The 26,520-nt window shown below is 42.0% G+C and overlaps 1 protein-coding gene across 1 annotated transcript; it reads right to left on the bottom strand.

Moving 5' to 3' along the window:
* Nucleotides 1-544: 544 nt before the first annotated feature.
* On the bottom strand, nucleotides 545-19,450 carry CPHXL (cytoplasmic polyadenylated homeobox like). Its single transcript, XM_055299610.2, has 5 exons — nucleotides 19,062-19,450; nucleotides 13,727-13,827; nucleotides 13,394-13,484; nucleotides 4,966-5,159; nucleotides 545-1,681 (listed from the first exon to the last, which is right to left on the bottom strand). Exons 3-5 carry the CDS (start codon nucleotides 13,419-13,421, stop codon nucleotides 683-685), a joined length of 1,221 nt encoding a protein of 406 aa, XP_055155585.1. The 5' UTR covers nucleotides 13,422-13,484; nucleotides 13,727-13,827; nucleotides 19,062-19,450; the 3' UTR covers nucleotides 545-682.
* Nucleotides 19,451-26,520: the final 7,070 nt, after the last annotated feature.

Genomic DNA, 26,520 nt, shown 5'->3' on the forward strand with positions numbered 1-26,520 from the left:
GCTGGTCTCAAACTGCTGGGCTCAGTGATCCTCCCGCCTCAGCCTCCTGAGTAGCTGGGACCACAGGAGCACACCATCATGCCCAGCTAATTTTTTTAAAAAGTTTTTTTTTTTTTTTTTTTTTTTTTTGAGACGGAGTCTTTCTCTGTCCCCCAGGCTGGAGTGCACTGGCACGATCTCGGCTCACTGCAAGCTCCACCTCTCGGGTTCACGCCATTCTCCTGCCTCAGCCTCCTGAGTAGCTGGGATTACAGGCGCCCGCCACCACGCCCAGCTAATTTTTTGTATTTTTAGTAGAGACGGGGTTTCACCGTGTTAGCCAGGATGGTCTCGATCTCCTGACCTCGTGATCCGCCCGCCTCGGCCTCCCAAAGTGCTGGGATTACAGGCTTGAGCCACCGCGCCCGGCCTAAAAAGTTTTTTTTTTAGAGACAGGGACTCACCATGTTGCCCAGCCTTTTCTTGAACTCATGGGCTCAGACAATGTCACCTGGCTTTTTTTTTTTTTCTTTCTTTCTTTCTTTCTTTTCTTAATGTAGAGGCTTCTGGTAAGGGCTCTGCTTTGCGCTACCGTGTGGGTGACTGTGGGCCTGACCCGCGACTGTGGTTCTCTGACACTTAGCACTACTTTGCAGAGCTGCATCCTTGGTTCCCTGCTGCAGACCCTTGTCCACTCCTCAACTTAAAGTTGCTGCATTTGGGTCCTGGGTTGCTCTGAAGCCCTTTCCTGCATATCTTGCCCCAGAGGCAGCAGGGGTGAGTCGGCAGCCATTTGGAGACACATGTGCTGCAGTTGAGAGCACAAGGGCTTTCCATTATTCTGAGGCAGTTGACTCTGCAGCTGTGACTGAACTGAGGGCCACTGCTTCCCTAGATCCCAAGGACCCAAGTCCATCAGGAGCTGTTCCTGGAACATCATCCCCTCTAAGTAATTCTGAGGCTGTTGGTGCTGCTGCGGGTGATACTGCCAATCATTCTGCTGCTGTTCTTGCAGCAGTGAGAGACAGAATGAGCAATGACAATGGTCTTTCTTCACCCCATATGCATCTTGAGCGTAATCCAAAAGGAAGGGACTTGCATGCTGGCTTTCCCTGGTTTCAGTCCTTTCTCCGTGAAAATATGGCACAGAAGATGGGGGAGGATGAAGGCATTCTGCAGAGTTGTAGCTGAGAAAATGGTAGGCGGTAGAATACCCACTTCCAGAATGGTCACTTCCTGTGTCACCTCCATACTCCATAGCACAGCCTGGATGCTTTACAGTGCCTGTGACCAGATAGGAGCTCTGGGAGGCCACCTGTTGACTGGGAATCCCTGATTTCTCCAGAGAAGAGCACATGGAGCCCCCCTGTTGACTGGGAATCCCTGGTTTCTCCAGAGAAGAGCACACGGAGCCCACCTGTTGACTGGGAGTCTCTTGGTTCTCCAAAGAGAAGCAATTGTAGCCCATCTGTTGACTGGGAATCCTCTGTTTCTCCAGAGGGAAGCAACCAGCTCTTCTCATCAGAGCCCTCTGGGCACCAGAGAGGCTCTGCTTGGTGGCATAGTTGTGAGCTGCAGCCTGGGTCTCCTGGCAGCTTAAAAATGGATGAGCTTGGACTGGAAAATCATGCTTTTTCTGAAGAACAAATATTCTGTGTCTTTCTGCAGGTGGAAGTCTGGCTCTTTTATTCTGGAACCAATTCTAGAGAGAAAAGATAATATTGTTTTATCGACTTTACTTATCTGAATATATTCTTGTATTCATTCCTTAATGTAGGAGGATTTTTCTATTTAAGCCTCTTCCAAGCAGAGTCCCTGACTTGCCTGCTGACATTAAAGCATATAAATAATAAAGGCAATCTGTCCTAGAGGTACATGTGATAACACAGGTCATGCATTGTGCATTTCTAGAACCATAACCTCCTTCACTGGAGACAGTGACACCATGGTTTACATGTGAACCTTGGCTTCCCAGAATCTCTCCCCAACCTGTTTGTGACCCATTTGCAATGTTCTCCTGCTTGTTCACTAAGATAACCACTCTGTGCTACAGAAGAGGCTCCCAGCTGTCCCACCTAGTCATGCATTGTTCACACAACCCTGCTACTTTACTCATACTCTCCCGCTAAGGAGAATTAGTGGTGTATTTTCTGACATCCACATTTCTGTTCCTTTTCTTCACTTTTTTTTTTTTTGAGACAGAGTTTTGCTCTTGTTGCCATGACTGGAGTGCAATGGTGGGATCTCGGCTCACTACAACCTCTGCCTCCTGGGTTCAAGTGATTCTCCTACCTCAGCCTCCTGAGTAGCTGGAATTACAGGCGCACCACCATGTCTGGCTAATTTTTTTGTATTTTTAGTAGAGACGGGGTTTCGCTATGTTGGCCAGGCTGGCCTTGAACTCCTGACCTCAGGTGATCTGCCTGCTTTAGCCTCCCAAAGTGCTGGGATTACAGGTGTGAGCCACCACATCTGGCCCACATTTCTGTTTCTTATATGTACATAATTCTTACATGCGTTGGTTCACGGGTTACAAATAAAGAGTGCAATTGTTTGAATAACTTCTTGACCATCTATTTGTTGTATGACTCTCTCAGGGGAAAAAAAAACATTTTTCCTCTGCTCTCACACCATAACAATCAACAGAGAAAGGCTTGTGTGAGCAAATGTATTTTTCCACATACTGGGCAAACAGTCAGTTCTGCAGTGCACACCAGGTGGGTGTCCTTCAATTCAATTCTGACACTATGTACCTGGAAATACTGTCAGATCCCACAGGTTGAGGGCTTAGTCCTGCAAGACTGCCCCTCCTTCAGATGCCAGTTGCAAGTCTGGGCTTCTGAAACTTTTGACTGACTGGCTTCAGGTCAGGGCTCCTGTTGGCCTCCTCGCTGGGTTTGATTAACTTGCCAGAGTGGCTCACAGAACTAAGTGAAACACTTAGGTTTACCAGTTGATTAGAAAGGATATTACAAAGGATATAGATGAAGAGATGCATAGGGTGAGATATGGGGGAAGAGATGCAGAGCTTTCCTGCCCTCCCTGGATAAGCCACCTCCAGGAACTTCCACATGTTCAACTATCTGGACCCTCTTAAAACTCAGTGTCTTTGTTTTTTTTCTGGAGGCTTTATGGTATGGTCATGATTGATTAAGCCATTGGCTATTGATGATCAACTTAACCTTCAGCTTCACCTCCTCTCCAGAAGTTGGAGGGTGGGGCTGAAAGTCTCAATTTTGTAATCCTGCCTAGATCTTTCCAGCTCTCATCCTGAAGCTACTAGGGGCTACCACCCAACAGTCAGCTCATTAGCAGACAACTCTCAGATTTATATCTTAGCTAAGTGCTCTCCCAACCCTTCAGAATTGCATATTCAACTGTTCACTTAGCGTTTCCACTTGGATGTTTATCTGACATATGAAACTTCATGTGTCCCAAATGTAAACTTTGATTTCTCTGACACACCTGTCCCTCCCTAGTTCCCCTCCTTAGTAAAAGGCAACTCTCATCTTCCACAGACTTAAGTCAAATGTCCAAGTAACCTTTGAGTCCACCTTATCTTTACAGCATAACCCACACCTAGTAAACTTTGTCAGCTCCATCTGAAACATCTACAGTCTCATTAGTCTCATCCACCTGCACATCTAGCAAGCTGGCCCAAACCACCGCCACCACCAACTACAGCAGCATCAACTCATCCACTGCTTCCAAATTTGCCTCACTGCAGTCTAGTTTTCACAATACATACCCACTGCATTTTCACAAACATACATACATAATAATACTATTTTCCTATGTGATGAAATGCTATATACTGCTTAATTCTTTATATTTTTCTTTTCTTTTTCTTTTTTTTTTTGAGACAGAGTCTCGCTCTGTCACCCAGGCTGGAGTGCAGTGGGGGGATCTCTGCTCACTGCAGCCTCTGCCTCCTGGGTTCCAGCGATTCTCCTGCCACAGCCTCCCAGGTAGCTGAGATTACAGGCACTCACTACCACTCCTGGCTAGTTTTCGTATTTTTAGTAGAGATAGGGTTTCACCGTGTTGATCAGGCTGGTCTCAAACTCCAGACCTCGTGATTCGCCCACCTTGGCCTCCCAAAGTGCTAGGATTACAGGCATGAGCCACCGCAACAGGACTATATTTTTCATATTGTGTGTGTGTGTACAATTTTCTCTCAAATTGGTTCTGGATACCAAGATCTGAGGATGTTTCTGTCCCTTACATAAAACTGTAGTATTTGCATATATGCTGGGCATGTCCTCTTATGTCCTTAAAACCACCTCTAGATTACTTACAAGACCTAATATCTAATATAACACAAATGCTACATAAGTAGTTCTTATTCTGTATTGTTTTAAAATTTGTATTTTTTTTTAATTGTGCGGTGGTGGGATCAAAGCTGGGATTACAGGTGTGAGCCACTGGGCCCAGCCTATTTTCTTTTTTTAAATTTTCCAAATATTTTCCACTGTGGTTAGTTAAATCCGTGCATGTGGAACCAGTGGATATGGAGGATTCATTGTATAGATGTATATATTTTAATTACTCTCTCCCATTTCTTTGAATTCTGTACCTTTTAATCTAATCTTCTGGTTTCTACCTCCATCTATACTCTATCAAACATCTACTTACTGCCCTTTAATTTTCTAGGAAATGGCTGGAGATGGTGGCTAACGCCTGTAATCCCAGCACTTTGGGAGGCCGAGACAGGTGCATTGCTCGACTTCAGGAGTTCAGCACCAGCCTGGGCAACATGGTGAGACTCCCATCTTTACAAAAAATACAAAGCCGTGTGGTGGTGGGAGCTTGTAGTCCCCGCTACTAAGTGGGGAGCGCTGAGGTTGGGGGGTCACCTGAGCCCAGGAAGTTGAGGCTGCAGTGAGCCGTGATCACTCCATTGCACTCCAGACTGGGCGACTGGAGTGAGACCTTTCCTAAAAAAAAAAAAAAATCTAAGAAACATGCATATGAGGTTGAACTTACATTTATTACATTAACTGGACAATCAAATTTGTCGGCCAGAGTTTTCCTAGTGGTGAAATCGGGATAACCGCTCTCTCCAAATATTTCCTTAAGTTCCTGCAATAATTCTTCAGAAAATTTATGTCGGTGTTTTGTTTTTCGTTCTTTCTTTCTTTGTCTTTCTTCATTGTGATGATCCTGTTCAGCTGGGAAACCTGACAAAAGTATAAGTAGTGAGAAGAGCATTGGAGAATATTGGTAATTACCAGACCAAAAAAGAGTGTTAGCACCATTGATTACCTCCCCTTCCCAAGATGAAATCCAGGCGTGACGTCATAGCTACCTACAATAATAAAATTACAAATGAAAGCAGGAATTGGCTAACTCTAGGCCTATGGGCCAGATCCAGCCAGTTGCCTGTTTTTGTAAATAGAGTTTTATCAAAACACCAGTCACATTCATTCACTTATGCATTGTCTATGGCTGTTTTCAAGCCACAATAGCAGACTTAGTAGTTGAGGCTCCAATGTGTCTAGGGTCCACACAGCCTAACATATTTACTATCCGAGTTTGAGAATTTATATTTACAATTAGAACTAATTGCAGAATAATATTTTATTATTTCATCACTATAACGTACAACAGGAAAAACTGATCTATACTGATTGGAAGGCAGGATATGAGCTACTGAGGGAACAGAATCAGAAGGGAGCGAACAGGCCTCTGGGTGCCACTAAATTCTCTTTATGTGAGTGCTGAGTTCCATGAGTGTAGTTGGTTTGTGAACACTCGTTAAATTAAACACATATAAATATTTGCTATTTTTGGCATGCACAGTATATTTCAATTAAATCTTTCTTTCGAGCCAAGATGGCCGAATAGGAACAGCTCCAGTCTACAGCTCCCAGTGTGAGCAACACAGAAGACGGGTGATTTCTGCATTTCCAACTGAGGTACCGGGTTCATCTCACTGGGGAGTGTTGGAAAGTGGGTACACGACAGTGGGTGCAGCGCATTGAGCGTGAGCCGAAGCAGGGCGAGGCATCACCTCACCCAGGGAAGTGCAAGGGGTCAGGGAATTCCCTTTCCTAGTCAAAGAAAGGGGTGACAGATGGCACCTGGAAAATCGGGTCACTCCCACCCTAATACTGCACTTTTCCAACATTCTTAGCAAACGGCACACCAGGAGATTATATCCCACACCTGGCTCAGAGGGTCCTACACCCACAGAGCCTCTCTCATTGCTAGCACAGCCGTCTGAGATCAAACAGCAAGGCAGCAGCGAGGCTGGGGGAGGGGCGCCCACCATTGCCAAGGTTGAGTAGGTAAACAAAGTGGCTGGGAAGCTGGAACTTGGTGGAGCCCACCGCAGCTCAAGGAGGCCTGCCTGCCTCTCTAGAATCCACCTCTGGGGGTAGGGCACAGCCAAACAAAAGGCAGCAGAATCCTCTGAAGACTTAATTGTGTCTGTCTGACAGCTTTGAAGAGAGTAGTGGTTCTCCCAGCATGCAGCTGGAGATCTGAGAACGGACAGACTGCCTCCTCAAGTGGGTCACTGACCCCCGAGTAGCCTAACTGGGAGACACCCCCAAGTAGGGGCAGACTGACACCTCACACAGCCAGGTACTCCTCTGAGACAAAACTTCCAGAGGAACGATCAGGCAGCAACATTTGCTGCTAACCAATATCCACTGTTCTGCAGCCTCTGCTGCTGATACCCAGGCAAACAGGGTCTGGAGTGGACCTCTGGCAATCTCCAACAGACCTGCAGCTGACGGTCCTGACTGGTAGAAGGAAAACTAAAAAACAGAAAGGACATCCACACCAAAACCCCATCTGTACGTCACCATCATCAAAGACCAAAGGTAGATAAAACCAAAAAGATGGGGAAAAAACAGAGCAGAAAAACTGGAAACTCAAAATCAGAGCGCTTTTCCTCCTCCAAAGGAATGCAGCTCCTCAACAGCAATGGAACAAAGCTGGACAAAGAATGACTTTGACGACTTGAGACAAGAAGACAAGAAGGCTTCAGGCGATCAAACAACTCCGAGCTAAAGGAGGAAGTTCGAACCCATGGCAAAGAAATTAAAAACCTTGAAAAAAAAATTAGACGAATGGCTAACTAGAATAGCCAATGCAGAGAAGTCCTTAAAGGACCTGATGGAGCTGAAAACCTTGGCAGGAGAACAACGTGACGAATGTACAAGCCTCAGTAGCCGATTCGATCAACTGGAAGAAAGGGTATCACTGATGGAAGATCAAATGAATGAAATGAAACGAGAAGAGAACTTTAGAGAAAAAAGAATAAAAAGAATGAACAAAGCCTCCAAGAAATATGGGACTATGTGAAAAGACCAAATCTACATCTGATTGGTGTACCTGAAAGTGATGGGGAGAATGGAACCCAGTTGGAAAACACTCTGCAGGATATTATCCAGAACTTCCCCAATCTAGCAAGGCAGGCCAACATTCAAATTCAGGAAATACAGAGAATGCCACAAAGATACTCCTCGAGAAGAGCAACTCCAAGACACATAATTGTCAGATTCATCGAAGTTGAAATGAAGGAAAAAATGTTAAGGGCAGCCAGACGGGAAGGTCGGGTTACCCACAAAGGGAAGCCCATCAGACTAACAGCTGATCTCTTGGCAGGAACTCTACAAGCCAGAAGAGAGTGGGGGCCAATATTCAACATTCTTAAAGAGAAGAATTTTCAACCCAGAATTTCATATCCAGCCAAACTAAGCTTCATAAGTGAAGGAGAAATAAAATCCTTTACAGACAAGCAAATGCTGAGAGGTTTTGTCACCACCAGGCCTGCCCTACAAGAGCTCCTGAAGGAAGCACTAAACATGGAAAGGAACAACCAGTACCAGCCACTGCAAAAACATGCTAAATTGTTAAGACCATCGAGGCTAGGAAGAAACTGCATCAACTAATGACCAAAATAACCAGCTAACATCATAATGACAGGATCAAATTCACACATAACAATATTAACCTTAAATGTAAATGGGCTAAATGCTCCAATTAAAAGACACAGAATGGCAAATTGGATAAAGAATCGAGACCCATCAGTGTGCTGTATTCAGGAAACCCGTCTCACGTGCAGAGACACACATAGGATCAAAATAAAGGGATGGAGGAAGATCTACCAAGCAAATGGAAAACACAAAAAGGCAGGGGTTGCAATCCTAGTCTCTGATAAAACAGACTTTAAACCAACAAAGATCAAAAGAGACAAAGAAGGCCGTTACATAATGGTAAAGGGATCAATTCAACAAGAAGGGCTAACTATCCTAAATATATATGCACCCAATACAGGAGCACCCAGATTCATAAAGAAAGTCCTTAGAGACCTACAAAGAGACTTAGACTCCCACACAATAATAATGGGAGACTTGAACACCCCACTGTCAACTTTAGACAGATCAACGAGACAGAAAGTTAACAAGGATATCCAGGAATTGAACTCAGCTCTGCACCAAGCGGACCTAATAGACATCTACAGAACTCTCCAACCCAAATCAACAGAATATACATTCTTCTCAGCACCACACTGCACCTATTCCAAAATTGACCACATACTTGGAAGTAAAGCACTCCTCAGCAAATGTAAAAGAACACAGATTATAACAAATTGTCTCTCAGACCACAGTGCAATCAAATTAGAACTCAGGATTAAGAAACTCACTCAAAACCGCTTGATTACATGGAAACTGAACAACCTGCTCCTGAATGACTACTGGGTACAAAACAAAATGAAGGCAGAAATAAAGATGTTCTTTGAAACCAACGAGAACAAAGACACAACATACCAGAATCTCTGGGACACATTCAAAGCAGTGTGTAGAGGGAAATGTATAGCACTAAATGCCCACAAGAGAAAGCAGAAAGATCTAAAATTGACACCCTAATGTCACAATTAAAAGAAGTAGAGAAGCAAGAGCAAACACATTCAAAAGCTAGCAGAAGGCAAGAATTAACTAAGATCAGAGCGGAACTGAAGGAAATAGAGACACAAAAAACCCTTCAAAAAATCAATGAATCTGGGAGCTGGTTTTTTGAAAAGATCAACAAAAATAATAGAGGGCTAGCAAGACTAATGAAGAAAAGACAGAAGAATCAAATAGATGCAATAAAAAATGATAAAGGAGAGATCAACACCAATGCCACAGAAATACAAACTACCATCAGAGAATGCTATAAACACCTCTATGCAAATAAACTAGAAAATCTAGAAGAAATGGATAAATTCTTTGACACATACACCCTCCCAAGGCTAAACAAGGACGAAGTTGAATCTCTGAATAGACCAATAACAGGCTCTGAAATTGGGGCAATAATTAATAGCTTATCAACCATAAAAAGTCCAGGACCAGATGGATTCACAGCCGAATTCTACAAGACATACGAGGAAGAGCTGGTACCATTCCTTGTGAAACTATTCCAATGAATAAAAAAAGAGGGAATCCTCCCTAACTCATTTTATGAGGCCAGCATCATCCTGATACCAAAGCCTGGCAGAGACACAACAAAAAAAGAGAATTTTAGACCAATATCCGTGATGAACATCAATGCAAAAGTCCTCAATAAAACATTAGCAAACCGAATCCAGCAGCACATCAAAAAGCTTATCCACCATGATCAAGTGGGCTTCATCCCTGGGATGCAAGGCTGCTTCAACATACACAAATCAGTAAATGTAATCCAGCATATAAACAGAACCAACGACAAAAACCACATGATTATCTCAATAGATGCAGAAAAGGCCTTTGACAAAATTCAACAGGCCTTCATGCTAAAAACTCTCAACAAATTAGGTATTGATGGGGCGTATCTCAAAATAATAGCTATCTATGACAAACCCACAGCCAATATCATACTGAATGGGCAAAAACTGGAAGCATTCCCTTTGAAAACTGGCACAAGACAGGGATGCCTGCTCTCACCACTCCTATTCAACATAGTGTTGGAAGTTCTGGCCAGGGCAATCAGGCAGGAGAAAGAAATAAAGGGTATTCAATTAGGAAAAGAGGAAGTCAAATTGTCCCTGTTTGCAGATGACATGATTGTATATCTAGAAAACCCCATCGTCTCAGCCCAAAGTCTCCTTAAGCTGATAAGCAACCTCAGCAAAGTCTCAGGATACAAAATCAATGTGCAAAAATCACAATCATTCTTATACACCAGTAACAGACAGAGAGCCAAATCATGAGTGAACTCCCATTTACAATTGCTTCAAAGAGAATAAAATACCTAGGAATCCAACTTACAAGGGATAGGAAGGACCTCTTCAAGGAGAACTACAAACCACTGCTCCATGAAATAAAAGAGGATACAAACAAATGGAAAAACATTCCATGCTCATGGGTAGGAAGAATCAATATCGTGCAAATAGCTATACTGCCCAAGGTAATTTATAGATTCAATGCCATCCCCATCAAGCTACCAATGACTTTCTTCACAGAATTGGAAAAAACTACTTTAAAGTTCATATGGAACCAAAAAAGAGCCCGCATTGCCAATCAGTACTAAGCCAAAAGAACAAACAAAGCTGGAGGCATCACCCTACCTGACTTCAAACTATACTACAAGGCTACAGTAACCAAAACAGCATGGTACTGGTACCAAAACAGAGATATAGACCAATGGAACAGAACAGAGCCCTCAGAAATAATGCCGCATATCTACAACCATCTGATCTTTGACAAACTTGACAAAAACAAGAAATGGGGAAAGGATTCCTTATTTAATAAATGGTGCTGGGAAAACTGGCTAGCCATATGTAGAAAGCTGAAACTGGATCCCTTCCTTACACTTTATACTAAAATTAATTCAAGATGGATTAAAGACTTAAATGTTAGACCTAAAACCATAAAAACCCTAGAAGAAAACCTAGGCATTACCATTCAGGATATAGGCATGGGCAAGGACTTCATGTCTAAAACACCAAAAGCAATGGCAACAAAACCCAAAATTGACAAATGGGATCTAATTAAACTAAAGAGATTCTGCACAGCAAAAGAAACTACCATCAGAGTGAACAGGCAACCTACAGAATGGGAGAAAATTTTTGCAATCTACTCATCTGACAAAGGACTAATATCCAGAATCTACAATTAACTCAAACAAATTTACAAGAAAAAAACAAACAATCCCATCAAAAAGTGGGCGAAGGACATGAACAGACACTTCTCAAAAGAAGACATTTATGCAGCCAAAACACACATGAAAAAATGCTCATCATCACTGGCCATCAGAGAAATGCAAATCAAAACCACAATGAGATACCATCTCACACCAGTTAGAATGGCCATCATTAAAAAGTCAGGAAACAACAGGTGCTGGAGAGGATGTGGAGAAATAGGAACACTTTTACACTGTTGGTGGGACTGTAAACTAGTTCAACCATTGTGGAAGTCAGTGTGGCGATTCCTCAGGGATCTAGAACTAGAAATACCATTTGATCCAGCCATCCCATTACTGAGTATATACCCAAAGGATTATAACTCATGCTGCTAGAAAGACACATGCACATGTATGTTTATTGCAGCACTATTCACAATAGCAAAGACTTGGAACCAAGCCAAATGTGCAACAACAATATACTGGATTAAGAAAATGTGGCACATATACACCATGGAATACTATGCAGCCATAAAAAATGATGAGTTCATGTCCTTTGTAGGGACATGGATGAAGCTGGAAACCATCATTCTCAGCAAACTATCACAAGGATGAAAAACCAAACACTGCATGTTCTCACTCATAGATGGCAATTGAACAGTGAGAAGACATGGACACAGGAAGGGGAACATGACACACCAGGGCCTGTTGTGGGGTGGGAGGAGGGGGGAGGGATAGCATTAGAAGATATGCTTAATGTTAAATGACGAGTTAATGGGTACAGCACACCCACATGGCACATGTATACATATGTGACTAACCTGCACGTTGTGCACATGTACCCTAAAACTTAAAGTATAATAAAAAAAACTTTCTTTTTTTCTTTATTTTTGAGACAGAGTCTCCCTCTGTCGCCTAGGATGGAGTACAGTGGCGTGGTCTCAGCTCACTGAAATCTCCGCCTACGGGGTTCAAGAAGCCATTCTTGCACCTCAACGTTTGGAGTAGCTGGGACTACACATATGCACCACTGTGCTTTCCTTTTTTTTTTTTTTTTTTGAGACGGAGTCTCGCTCTGTCGCCCAGGCTGGAGTGCAGTGGTGCGATCTGGGCTCACTGCAAGCTCCGCCTCCTGGGTTCACGCCATTCTCCTGCTTCAGCCTCCCAAGTAGCTGGGACTACAGGCGCCCGCCAGCACGCCTGGCTAATTTTTTGTATTTTTAGTAGAGACAGGGTTTCACGGTGTTAGCCAGGATGGTCTCAATATCCTGACCTGGTGATCCACCCACCTCGGCCTCACAAAGTGCTGGGATTACAGGAGTGAGCCACTGTGCCCGGCGTCTTTTTTTTTTTTTTGTAGAGATAATACCTTGCTATGTTGCCTAGGCTGGTTTCAAACTCCTGGGCTCAATTGATCCCCCTGCTTTGGCCTCCTTGTTTTATTATTACTCTGTATTTTTACTTCAGGCATACAGCCAGTCATACTAAATTGGATAAACACTTAAATGTACATATTATAAAATTATAATCAATGACCTAAGTTTCCAAAGAAAGAATTTACTGAAAATGTACAAAATGGCTGGGCGCGGTGGCTCACGCCTGTAATCTCAGCACTTTGGGAGGCCAAGGTGGGTGGATCACAAGGTCAGGAGATCAAGACCATCTTGGCTAACACGGTGAAACCCCGTCTCTACTAAAAATACAAAAAATTAGCTGGGCGTGGTGGTGGGCGCCTGTACTCCCAGCTACTTGGGAGGCTGAGGCAGGAGAATGGCATGAACCCAGGAGGCGGAGCTTGCAGTGAGCCAAGCCATTGCACTCTAGCCTGGGCGACAGAGTGAGACGCTGCCTCAAAAAAAAAAAAAAAAAAAAAAAAAAAAGAAAATGTACAAAATTACTAAAAGAGGAAGCAGTAGGGAGGAGGAAAATTAATAAAAATGAATGAAAGAGGTAAAACTCATGGAACAATTGAGAAGGTTAAGAAAGATACACAAGAACTGGTACTTTGTAATGGAAAGTAATAAATCTTAATAAAATTCTATAGGATGCATTAGGTAGTTCATACATTCTTTTCTCCACTTGAAGTGTCAACTTTAGATAGATGACCCTTGTATGGGACTCACGGCTGCCATTTTATATTTGAAATTCAAGGGTCCAACCTCAAAGTACCCATGAATGCCCTAACACAATTTATCAGTGAAAAACAGCTGCTGCTCCAACAATCTGTACCTCTAACTGTGTTTGTGCTTAAACTTTGACACATTCTTGAGAAAAAGCAAGGCAAGTAGCATTATCAGAGCAAAAGCTGATGGGAACTTACCACCTGAAGTGCCGTCCAAATTCATCATGGGCAGAATACCTGGACTTCACCGAGATCAGCAAGCGACTGAGATCAGCAAGTAACTGAGCAGCTCCCAAAGACACAGACTTTATATAGGGTCAAGATGACCCACCCCTTTCTTAAATAGCTTTCAATTTAATCCCCTCATTAAATATTTAACACCTGTATAAAGAAACGAAGTAATTAGATTAAGTGGAAGTACAGGTCGTACTAGGTGATTTTGTCTCTTTAATAATACCTTTCCAAATATGATTCTTGTTTAATTTTTTTGATTTGGCTACATTAGTTTCTACATTATAAGAATGTCCTTACGTTACTTTGTATCTTTTGTTTTCCTCGGCTCTTCTGAAATCCACCTCTTTTCATCATTGCGATGGTGCTATCTCTGTGTCAACTTGGCTGCTTTACACTCCCTATTTTTTCCATAAAACATGAATCTAGGCGTTGCTGTGAAGGTATTTTGTAGGTGTGATTAGGTTATATAATCAGTTGGCTTTCAGTAAATGAGAATATTTTGGATAAACTGAGTGGGTTCAATTCAATCAGTGAAAGGGCTTAAGAGCAAAGCTGAGGTTTTTCTGGAGGGAAGCGGGAAAACACATCTGGATGGGCGTGGTGTCTCGTGACTGTAATCCCTGCACTTTGGGAGGCTGAGGCAGGAGAATCACTTGAACCTTGGAGTTCAAGACCAGCCTGGGCAACACAGTGAGACCTTATCTTATTTATATGAAAATTAAAAAAATTCCCACCCGTGCTCAGCTGCTGCCTCAGGCGTTTCTGACTGCTTTTCCAAAGGGCTTGTCCTACAGACTTTATTCTTGCTTACTCAGCCCCTACAATTATAGAGGTGAGTTCTATATTGCTATGATCTGAATGTTTATGTAGCCTCAAAATTCACAGGTCAATATCCTCCCCGCCAAGGTAATGGTGTTAGGAGGTGGGGCCTTTAGGAAGTGATTGAGCCACGGGGGCGAAGTCCTCTTGAAAGGGATTAGTGCCTTTATCAAAGAGAGCAGAGAGGGGGAGGGAAGGGGGAGACCTCTGTGATCCTTCTGCCATGTGAGGTTAGAGTGAGAAGACGGCTGCCTAGGAGGAAATGGGCCCTCACCAGACACCAAACCTGATAGTACTTCCCAATCTCCAGAACTGTGAGAAATAAATTTCTGTTATTTATAAAGTAGCTGGTCTATAATATTTTGTTATAGCAGCCTACATGGACTAAGGCACATATATGTCCCTCTATATATGTACGAGTATGTGTATGTATGTATGTGTATGTATTTATATACTTATAGTACAAACACACGCACATACGTTTTATATAGCTCACTAGTTCACTGTGGGATTTGACTTCAGAACACTACTGGTTGTTTCTCTGATTGAACCCTGAATGATAAAGACCTTGGTATTGGAGGTGGTTCTGTAAGAACAGAATCTTACAGAGATATATACATTTATAAATATACAACTAAAAATACGTATATTTAAATTTATACACAGCTTCTATTTATATAAGGACTCCAGTTCCAGTGGTAAAGAGGGCACTGGTAGTTCATGGTGCAGTGTGGCAAACATTGCCATTGGACAGCCCCAGCTGAGTGCCAAACTTAACCCACAGCAGCGACCGACACTGAGTGACCCTCTTAGAGTGCTAACATAGGGACAGATGAATTATGCTGGACCACTTCCTTTGTGGAAGGGTCACTGCATTGTTCTTATTGGAATAGATAATCTGGAGACAGATTTACCTTTCTTGCATGTAACACTTCATCAGAATTACTGCTGTGGACTTAGGAATGTCTCATTTATCCTCATAGCCTTGACTTTGATCAAGGAACTCGCTCCACAGCAAATAAAGTGTGGTAATGGTTAGGAGCGGTGGCTCACGCCTGTAATCCCAGCACTTTGGGAGGCCAAGGCAGGTGGATCACCTAAGGCCAGGAGTTTGAGACCAGCCTGGCCAACCTGGTGAAACCTCGTCTCTACTAAAAATACAAAAATTAGCCAGGTGTGGTAGCAGGTGCCTGTAATCCTAGCTACTCAGGAGGCTGAGGCAGGAGAATCACTTGAACCTGGGAGGCAGAGGTTGCAGTGACCAAGACGGCACCATTGCACTCCAGCCTGGGTGACAGAGCAAGACTCTGTCTCAAAAAAAAAAGAAAGTGTGGTAAAGACTCATAATCTTTACTCAGCAGTTCAATTGTTAAATATCTAAAGCAACAGCTATAATTAGGAGAAAACATTTTCAAGGGCTAAATCACCCAGACAATGAAGCTACCTATTCAACTAATATTATCTGTATATCCCTGCATTTAAATAAGTGACAGCCCATGATCACAATTAATCAAATATTAATAGTATACTTCAATTTATACTGTTTTATATATGCTATGGGAATAAAATAATTGAAATTATAATCAAATTTATCCATTAGTTTTTAACCTTCTCTAGGAAATTTCTTTTTTTCTTCCCCAAATCATGAGAGCCTAAAAAAGAAAAATCATCATTTGTGTTACTTTTTGCACAACAGGGAATCTTTAAAGTACAATCATGGTTTAGAAATGCATTGCTTTATAAGTGAAGTGTAGAACTTGGGGATGCTACATGCCATTCTATTTCTTGACAATGACACATATTATTTTACTGTCAAAAAAGGCAAGGATAGATCAGCCTCCTGAGTAGGTGGGACTACAGGCATGTGCCACCATACCCAGCTAATTTTTTTTTGGGTTTGTAGTAGAGACAGGGTTTCTCTATGTTGGCCAGGCTAGTCTTGAACTCCTGGCCTCAAATAATCTGCCCGCCTCAGCCTCCCCAAGTGCCAGGATTACAGATGTGAGCCATCACACCCAGCCATACCTTTATCATTTTTACTCCCATATTAAGGCATAATTGACAAATAAAATTATATATGTATATGGCATACATGATGTTTTGATATATGTGTGTATTGTGAAATGATTTCAATCAAGCCAATTAACATATTGTCATCTCCCATATTTGTCACTTTTTTTTTGTGGTGGGAACATTTAAGATCTGGTCTCTTATCAATTTTTTTTTTTTTTTTGAGATGGAGTCTTGCTCTGTCACCAGGCTGGAGTGCAGTGGTTTCATCTCATCTCACTGCAACCTCCGCCTCCCGGGTTCAAGTGATTCTCCTGCCTCAGTCTCCTGAGTAGCTGGGACAACAGTTGTGTGCCACTATACCTTGCTAATTTTTGTATTTTTAGTAGAGACAGAGCTTCACCATGTTGGTCAGGATAGTCTCAATCTCCTGACCTCGTGATCCGCCCGCCTCGGCCTCCCAAAGTGCTGGGATTACAGGAGCAATTTTTAAGTAAACAATATATTATCATTAACCATGTGGTACAATAGGTCTCCAGAATTTATTCATCTAACTGAAACTTTATACCTTCTGACTAACATCTCCCCATTCCTCCCACACCCCAGCCCCTGGCAACCACTGTTCTACTCCCTGCTCCTTTATTCTTTTTAGTTTTTTCTTTGTTTTTTTTTTTGAGATGGGGGTCTTGCTATATTGCCTGGGCTGGAGTACAGTGGCTATTGACAAGCACAAACATAGTTATCCCCCTGTTTCAGTAGCTGGGACTACAGGTGTGCACCACCACACCTGGCCATCCTTTTAAAATATGGAATTTCGATTGTTGTTTAAAGGACACAGTTGCATTTTATTTTGTTTTATTTTTGAGACGGAGTCTCACTCTGTGCCTAGGCTGGAGTGCAGTGGCGTGATCTCAGCTCAGTGCAATCTCCGCTTCCTGGGTTCAAGCGATTCTCCTGCCTCAGCCTCCCGAGTAGCTGGGATTACAGGCATGTACCACCATGCCCTGCTAATTTTTGTATTTTTGTAAAGGCGGGATTTTGCCTTGTTGGCCAGGCTGGTCTTGAACTCCTGACCTCAGGTGATCCGCCCGCCTTGGCCTCCCAAAGTGTTGGGATTACAGGTGTGAGCCACTGCATCCCACCACAATTTTCTTTTATTATAGGAAGTTTAAAGTCAGTGATTCCTTTCCTTTCTTTCTGTGTCAGGCGAATAAACAAACCGACAGAGAGGCTCATGCTTTACTCCCAGATCCCAGTTTTAAGTATGCAGCAGAACTGCGCCTAGAGTCAGGTCATCCTGCATTGATATAGTTACGAGATCATATACATATATTATTATTTTTTGTGTGGCTAACACTATCCAGAGGAGGAAAATGGTATGCAAATCAGTATCACTTAAAATTCTGCTATATGGAATTTGTTATAATACAATTTTTTTTTAATTTAAAAAGTGGTCACAGAACCTAATGTCTTAAGACAACTTAAAGTCAGCAAAAGCAGATAAATCAAATCACATATTACTAGCTCGATATTATTTTTCTCAATTAGCTTTCTCAGATTGAAGTAGATCTATATGAATTTGGTTTTGATTTCGCAGATGATGATTGTGATAATAAGATAAAATGTCGTGGTCCTTATGAATTGAATCATGGCTGGGCGTGGTGGCTCATGCCTGTAATCCCATCACTGTGGAAGGCCAAGGTGGGAGGATCACCTGAGGTCAGGTGTTCAACACCATCCTGGCCAAAGTGATGAAACCCCCTCTGTACTAAAAATACAAAAATTAGCCGGGCATGGTGGCAGGCACCTGTAATCCCTGCTACTTAGGAGGCTGAGGCAGGAGAATCGCTTGAACCCGGGAGCTGGAGGTTGCAGTGAGCCGAGATCACGCCATTGTAATCCAGCCTGGGGCACAAGAGCAAGACTTCATCTCAAAAAATAAAAATAAAAAATACAAATAAATAAAATAACTGAATCATACAGAGAAGTGTATTGTATCAGCCTAGTCATCTGCACTAGAAAACCCCTTCTATCATAATTGCTGAATCAATATATTGTCTTAAATCTATTTGTTCAAAATAAATTTGTCAAAAGTCAAAGTCCCCATTTACAGACTTCACTGACTTACCAAAAATTTATTTTTCTGTTTATCATAAAAATTTTTTATGCCAGGCATGGTCGCTCATGCCTGTAATCCCAGCACTTTGGGAGGCTGAGGTGGGTGGATCCCCTGACGTTAAGAGTTCGAGACCACCCTGGCCAACATGGTGAAACCCCGTCTCTAATAAAAACAAAAAATTAGCCTGGCGTAGTGGTGGGTGCCTGTAATCCCAGCTACCTGGGAGGCTGAGGCAGGAGAATCACTTGAACCTGGGAGGCAGAGGTTGCAGTGAGCCGAGACCATGCCATTGCACTCCAGCCTGGGCGACAGAGCAAGACTCTGTCTCAAAAAAAAAAAAAAAAAAATTAACGCAATTCGTAGTCGGATGGTTTATTATTATTATTATTTTATTTTTTAAATACCATTAAGGAGACCTAAGAAGATATAGTTGAACATTTCCCACTTTATCTTAAAAGTACCATTAAAGTGCTTAGTATTTATTGGCTGTCAGGGCAGTTTTGTCTTCTAATAAATGCAATATTTGTGTGACAATGTATACTTTTTAATCAGAAACCCAAATGCAATTGCGATGTAAAGTAGCAAATGAGATAACAATTACAAAAGTAACCCTGCAAACAAAACCAGTATTACAATGGCTTGACAGTTAAAAAACTAGGATCAAGAAAATTACTCAGGAAATACCTGGCTGTAACTTCGAGCAAGAAGTTCCTATTTTAGAGAAATTTCTATGGAAAAAAAATGCAGTAAAGAAATAAAAAACTTATAGTGACCAGAGACCATCACTTTGGAGGTAGAATTCAAAGAATACAAAAACAAGGCAACACAGGATTCCAATAAATACAAGACACCATGACAACGTGGAATCTTTTTCTTAAAGGGCCTCCATGGATAAAAGAATTTTAGATGTAGGAAGATATTTTCATTGAGTTCAACTATTTACTCATGTATATGTTTTACTCTTATAATCAAGTACCCTACTTTCTTAAAAAATACCTTTACCATTTCTTTTTTTCCTGTGTGTTCACCTCTTACTTAAGCTCCTTAGGGATGCGATTACAACCTTTACGTTCTCTCCACCAGGCACTTCCTGCATGGCAAGTTTATCTTACTAAACGTTTGCTTAGAAATTCTAATGACCAAATGTTGAACCAAACCAGGCACCCTCTGGAACTCCTCCCGATCAGGAGAATGCCTAGAGACAATGGTCAATTTACAACCTAGTTCTGGCCAGATGGTGCCAGGCAGACCATCCCCTGGCTAAGAATAGAAGCAAGTCACATAGACCCTTCATCTCCTCGTGCCCCTCCCCTGCATGCCATTCATGACATGTGCCCCTTTAAAGCCTCTGCTTTTTGCCCCAAAAGATGAAGTGGTTTCCTTAAGGGAGGAGCCTCTAATGTTTCCCCTCAGCTAAGCTCTGGAATAGAAGTCACTTTCTTTTACCACCTCATGCTTGTTATCTAAATTTGCAAGGGGCTGAACCTGCATTCAGTTACAAATTTGGTGGCCCATACAGGGACTGTTGTGTGTTCCAGGGGCCTGAGCCTGCTGGTCTGGTTTCTACTGGCGAGGGCATATGGCTGCCTGTGAACAGCAGCTGCTTATGGCTAGCTGGAACATTAGGAATTTCTCTGAAGCTGCGAAGATGCTTTTGTTTTTGGGAAACTGTCTTTCACTTCCTGGAGTGATGTCTGCGGCTTTCAATGTTTTGTTGGTACAAAGAAAATGAACTCTGAAGAAGGCAACCTTTGGAACTGAGTGAGCAAGTTGGAGTGTACCTGACCACCCCCTGCCTCTTTTGGAGTGTTGCTGAAGCTCTGTTCTATTTAGATTTGGCTGCCAGAAACAACATTTGAGCTTTTTCTACATGTGTGTTTGTATTTGCAGCACCCTTGAGGCATTGCTTGGTTTGAACTCAGTCATCTGGAAGAGCTATTTGGAACTGAGGCAGGAGATTTAGGACTAAATCCAGCCTCTTAACTGGGGATCTGTTTGGAAGCAGTCCATTTGTTTGTGTGAGTGTATGACCTTTGTGTGTAGCCCTAATTGCTTCCTTTCCTTTTCACTTTTAACTTCATCTTCCTGATTATCTCAGAGAGCCACCTACAGCCTTAATCTTCTAGGCCAAAGGCACCCTTAGCTCTGTCCGGTTGGAAATAGTTTACCTTGACCAGTGATTACGGAGGCGGGAGGGATTCATCCCACACCATGCAGGTCTAGGATACTGTGGGTCTTCCTGATGGGAGGTAAATGGGAGTGGTGAACCAACACACCACATAGTGTTCTAGAACTAGAAATACCATTTGACCCAGCAATCCCATTACTGGGTATATACCCAAAGCATTATAACTCACCACACACCACATAGTGGCTTTAAGGCTCATACCAACCACACACCACATAGTGGCTTTAAGGCTCATACATCTCCTTTTCTTTCTTTCTCTTTTTTTCCCTTCCTTTAAAGCCTGGCTCCTTTGCTGAGGCCTGCCAGGAACTCCATACTCTCATCCTCTTTGGGATTCCAGCTAGTTACGTATTATGACCTATTTTTAATGCATGTTTTAAACGGATGGGCAAATTATAGCAAGAAAATTTCAGAGCTCAAATGGTTAGCCCGCAACTAACTGTAGAGTTGAACAGAGTCTTCTAAAGCTCTCTATCTTCCTCTTTTCTTTACTGTCTGCTTTGAATCTGCTGTTACTAAGTTGCTGGTGCTGAGATAAGACTCATTATTTGTGCTCTAAATGGAATGTAAACATTGGAAATTTGTTTGAAACGGAAGGAAAAATAAAAGAATAACAGAGAATTTTAAAAAAAACAAAGTGCCATAGAGAAGAGACTGCTTTACTCAAATTTTGTGTTACTTATTTATTTATTTATTTATTTATTGAGACAGGGTATCACTTCATTGCCCAGGCTAGAGTGCAGTGGCATGGCCATAGCTCATTCCAGCCTCCATTTCCTGGGCTCAAGCAGTCCTTCTGCCTCAATCCTCCAAGTAGGTAGGACTACAGATGTGTGCCACCATGCTCAGCTAGTTTTAAAAAATTGTTCGTAGAGATGGGGTTGTTGCTATGTTGCTCAGGCCAGTCTTGAACTCCTATCTCAAGTAATCCTCCTGCCTTGGCCTTACCCAAATTTTGGTTCACAGTTTTCTTTTTTTTTTTTTCATTATACTTTAAGTTTTAGGGTATATGTGCACAACGTGCAGGTTAGTTACATATATATACATGTGCCATGTTGGTGTGCTGTACCCATTAACTCGTCATTTAACATTAGGTATATCTCCTAATGCTGTCCCTCCCCCGTCCCCCCACCCCACAACAGGCCCCGGTGTGTGATGTTCCCCTTCCTGTGTCCATGTGTTCTCAATGTTCAATTCCCACCTATAAGTGGGAACATGCGGTGTTTGGTTTTTTGTCCTTGCCATAGTTTGCTGAGAATGACGGTTTCCAGCTTCATCCATGTCCCTACAAAGGACATGAACTCATCATTTTTTTATGGCTGCGTAGTATTCCACGGTGTACATGTGCCACATTTTCTTAATCCAGTCTATCATTGTTGGACATTTAGGTTGGTACCAGGTCTTTGCTATTGCGAATAGTGCCGCAATAAACATATGTGTGCATATGTCTTTATAGCAGCATGAGTTATAATCCTTTGGGTATATACCCAGTAATGGGATTGCTGGGTCAAATGGTATTTCTAGTTCTAGATCCCTGAGGAATCGCTACACTGACTTCCACAATGGTTGAACTAGTTTACAGTCCCACCAACAGTGTAAAAGTGTTCCTATTTCTCCACATCCTCTCCAGCACCTGTTGTTTCCTGACTTTTTAATGATGGCCATTCTAACTGGTGTGAGATGGTATCTCATTGTGGTTTTGATTTGCATTTCTCTGATGGCCAGTGATGATGAGCATTTTTTCATGTGTGTTTTGGCTGCATAAATGTCTTCTTTTGAGAAGTGTCTGTTCATGTCCTTCGCCCACTTTTTGATGGGGTTGTTTGTTTTTTTCTTGTAAATTTGTTTGAGTTAATTGTAGATCCTGGATATTAGTCCTTTGTCAGATGAATAGATTGCAAAATTTTTCTCCCATTCTGTAGGTTGCCTGTTCACTCTGATGGTAGTTTCTTTTGCTGTGCAGAAGCTCTTTAGTTTAATTAGATCCCATCTGTCAATTTTGGGTTTTGTTGCCATTGCTTTTGGTGTTTTAGACATGAAGTCCTTGCCCATGCCTATGTCCTGAATGGTAATGCCTAGGTTTTCTTCTAGGGTTTTTATGGTTTTAGGTCTAACATTTAAGTCTTTAATCCATCTTGAATTAATTTTAGTATAAAGTGTAAGGAAGGGATCCAGTTTCAGCTTTCTACATATGGCTAGCCAGTTTTCCCAGCACCATTTATTAAATAGGGAATCCTTTCCCCATTTCTTGTTTTTGTCAGGTTTGTCAAAGATCAGATGGTTGTAGATATATAATATTATTTCCGAGGGCTCTGTTCTGTTCCATTGGTCTATATCTCTGTTTTGGTACCAGTACCATGCTGTTTTGGTTACTGTAGCCTTGTAGTATAGTTTGAAGTCAGGTAGCGTGATGCCTCCAGCTTTGTTCTTTTGGCTTAGCACTGACTTGGCAATGCGGTCTCTGTTTTGGTTCCATATGAACTTTAAAGTAGCTTTTTCCAGTTCTGTGAAAAAAGTCATTGGTAGCTTGATGGGGATGGCATTGAATCTATAAATTACCTTGGGCAGTATGGCCATTTTCACGATATTGATTCTTCCTACCCATGAGCATGGAATGTTCTTCCTTTTGTTTGTATCCTCTTTTATTTCATTGAGCAGTGGTTTGTAATTCTCCTTGAAGAGGTCCTTCCTATCCCTTGTAAGTTGGATTCCTAGGTATTTTATTCTCTTTGAAGCAATTGTGAATGGGAGTTCGCTCATGATTTGGCTCTCTGTTTGTCTGTTATTGGTGTATAAGAATGCTTGTAATTTTTGCACATTGATTTTGTATCCTGAGACTTTGTTGAAGTTGCTTATCAGCTGAAGAAGATTTTGGGCTGAGACGATGGGGTTGTCTAGATATACAATCATGTCATCTGCAAACAGGGACAACTTGACTTCCTCTTTTCCTAATTGAATACCCTTTATTTCTTTCTCCTGCCTGATTGCCCTGGCCAGAACTTCCAACACTATGTTGAATAGGAGTGGTGAGAGTGGGCATCCCTGTCTTGTGCCAGTTTTCAGAGGGAATGCTTTCAGTTTTTGCCCATTCAGTATGACATTGTCTGTGGGTTTGTCATGAATAGCTCTTATCATTTTGAGATACGTCCCATCAATACCTAATTTATTGAGAGTTTTTAGCATGAAGGGCTGTTGAATTTTGTCAAAGGCCTTTTCTGCATCTATTGAGATAATCATGTGGTTTTTGTCATTGGTTCTGTTTATATGCTGGATTATGTTTATTGATTTGTGTATGTTGAAGCAGCCTTGCATCCCAGGGATGAAGCCCACTTGATCATGGTGGATAAGCTTTTTGATGTGCTGCTGGATTCGGTTTGCCAGTATTTTATCGAGGATTTTTGCGTCGATATTCATCAGGGATATTGGTCTAAAATTCTCTTTTTTTGTTGTGTCTCCGCCAGGCTTTGATATCAGGATGATGCTGGCCTCATAAAATGAGTTAGGGAGGATTCCCTCTTTTTCTATTGATTGGAATAGTTTCAGAAGGAATGGTACCAGCTCTTCCTTGTACCTCTTGTAGAATTTGGCTGTGAATCCATCTGGTCCTGGACTTTTTTTGGTTGGTAAGCAATAATTATTGCCTCAATTTCAGAGCCGGTTAATGGTCTATTCAGAGATTCAACTTCTTCGTGGTTTAGTCTTGGGAGGGTATATGTGTCGAGGAATTTATCCATTTCTTCTAGATTTTCTAGTTTATTTGTGTAGAGGTGTTTATAGTATCCTCTGATGGTAGTTTGTATTTCTGTGGGATCAGTGGTGATTTCCCCTTTGTCATTTTTTATTGCGTCTATTTGATTCTTCTCTCTTTTCTTCTTTATTACTCTTGCTAGCGGTCTATCAATTTTGTTGATCTTTTCAAAAAACCAGCTCCTGGATTCATTGATTTTTTGAAGGGTTTTTTGTGTCTCTATTTCCTTCAGTTCTGCTCTGATATTAGTTATTTCTTGCCTTCTGCTAGCTTTTGAATGTGTTTGCTCTTGCTTTTCTAGTTCTTTTCATTGTGATGTTAGGGTGTCAATTTTAGATCTTTCCTGCTTTCTCTTGTGGGCATTTAGTGCTATAAATTTCCCTCTACACACTGCTTTGAGTGTGTCCCAGGGATTCTGGTATGTTGTGTCTTTGTTCTCATTGGTTTCAAAGAACATCGTTATTTCTGCCTTCATTTTGTTTTGTACCCAGTAGTCATTCGGGAGCAGGTTGTTCAGTTTCCATGTAGTTGAGCGGTTTTGAGTGAGTTTCTTAATCCTGAGTTCTTGTTTGATTGCACTGTGGTCTGAGAGACAATTTGTTATAATTTCTGTTCTTTTACATTTGCTGAGGAGTGCTTTACTTCCAACTATGTGGTCAATTTTGGAATAGGTGCAGTGTGGTGCTGAAAAGAATGTATATTCTGTTGATTTGGGTTGGAGAGTTCTGTAGATGTCTATTAGGTCCGCTTGGTGCAGAGCTGAGTTCAATTCCTGGATATCCTTGTTAACTTTCTGTCTCGTAGAAGAGGGAACAAAGTCTAAATCATTTTAGAAGAAAGACAAAATAAAATTCTGTTTCTGGACTCTTTTCATAGACTTGTTAGCAACCACAAAATACTGTCACTCTGCTACTCTCTACGAATGTAATGATATGGAAGCACAAATAAGTCACATCAAAATAATATACAGTTACAGGGCATCATCTGAAAATTATAATCCTGTCAAGTTCCCACATCGAGCAGTGAGTGGTCTCTGTAAAGTTCTGCAGCATTCCAATGGCCAGTTGTGAGGCAGAAAAATCACTGCATTCTGAACACCAAAAGAGGCTCAGAGTCAAAAGATGGCATTATATGATACTCAGACTGTGGTGACATGAGTTACTGGATTTGAGCACTCACTGGGTTTCAGCTGTTATTCCAGAGAAGCCCTGAATGTTTCTTTACTTCCAACATTCCCTTAATTATACCCTCCCATTTATTCTGACAGTGAGCTCCACATTTTGCCAATACCCAGAAAGTATGCCCTTGGCTTTCTAATTGCGTTTGCACGAATTAGTGACTTTGCCTGCATTTCTTTATCACGCACAGTGAGCCTGAAATGCCCCTTTACCCTTAATTTTCCAGAGCCCTGGAGGTTGTTTTTGCCATCTGGTATTCAAGACTTCCTGCTGAGCCCTTCCCTTCCCCTGTGCCCACTGGGGCTTGGATCTGCCCATTGAAAGGCATGGTCCGTGCTTCCAAGCTGCACACAACTGGTCAAAGCAGATGCATACTCACAATCACTAGGGGCCCTTCTTCAAGCGAATGATATTTACAGTTTCTCACCATGAAAGGCCCTCATACTCTCCATGTTTCCAAACAGTGTACCAGGTGAACACAGCTTAAAGAACAGCAATTTTTCAGATCATGGAAAGTGAAAAAGATGTGGGAGCAGAGGTCCTGGATTCAATGCCAAGTTTATCATCACCTTAGAATATGATGCTGGCCGGGTGCGGTGGCTCATGCCTGTAATCCCAGCACTTTGGGAGGCCGAGGTGGAAGGATCACCTGAAGTCGGGAGTTCAAGACCAACCTGACCAGCCTGGAGAAACCCCGTCTCCACTAAAAAATACAAAATTAGTTAGGTGTGGTAGTGCATGCCTGTAATTCCAACTACTTGGGAGGCTGAGGCAGGAGAATTGCTTGAACCCGGGAGGCGGAGGTTACAGTGAGCCAAAGGTTGCAGAGAGCCGAGATTGTGCCATTGCACTCTCACCTGGGCAACAAGAGTGAAACTCCATATCAATCAATCAATACAAAAGAATATGATGCTAAAAACAGCAAATCACACAGGGTTTAACATGTTCTAAGAGTTTAAAATGAATTCATTTCATTTAGCCTGTACAACTTTCATTTATTTTAGAGATGAGAAAGTCAAGGAAGCCAAA

The sequence above is a fragment of the Symphalangus syndactylus genome, chromosome 11, assembly GCF_028878055.3.
Source record: "Symphalangus syndactylus isolate Jambi chromosome 11, NHGRI_mSymSyn1-v2.1_pri, whole genome shotgun sequence".
NCBI lineage: Eukaryota > Metazoa > Chordata > Mammalia > Primates > Hylobatidae > Symphalangus > Symphalangus syndactylus.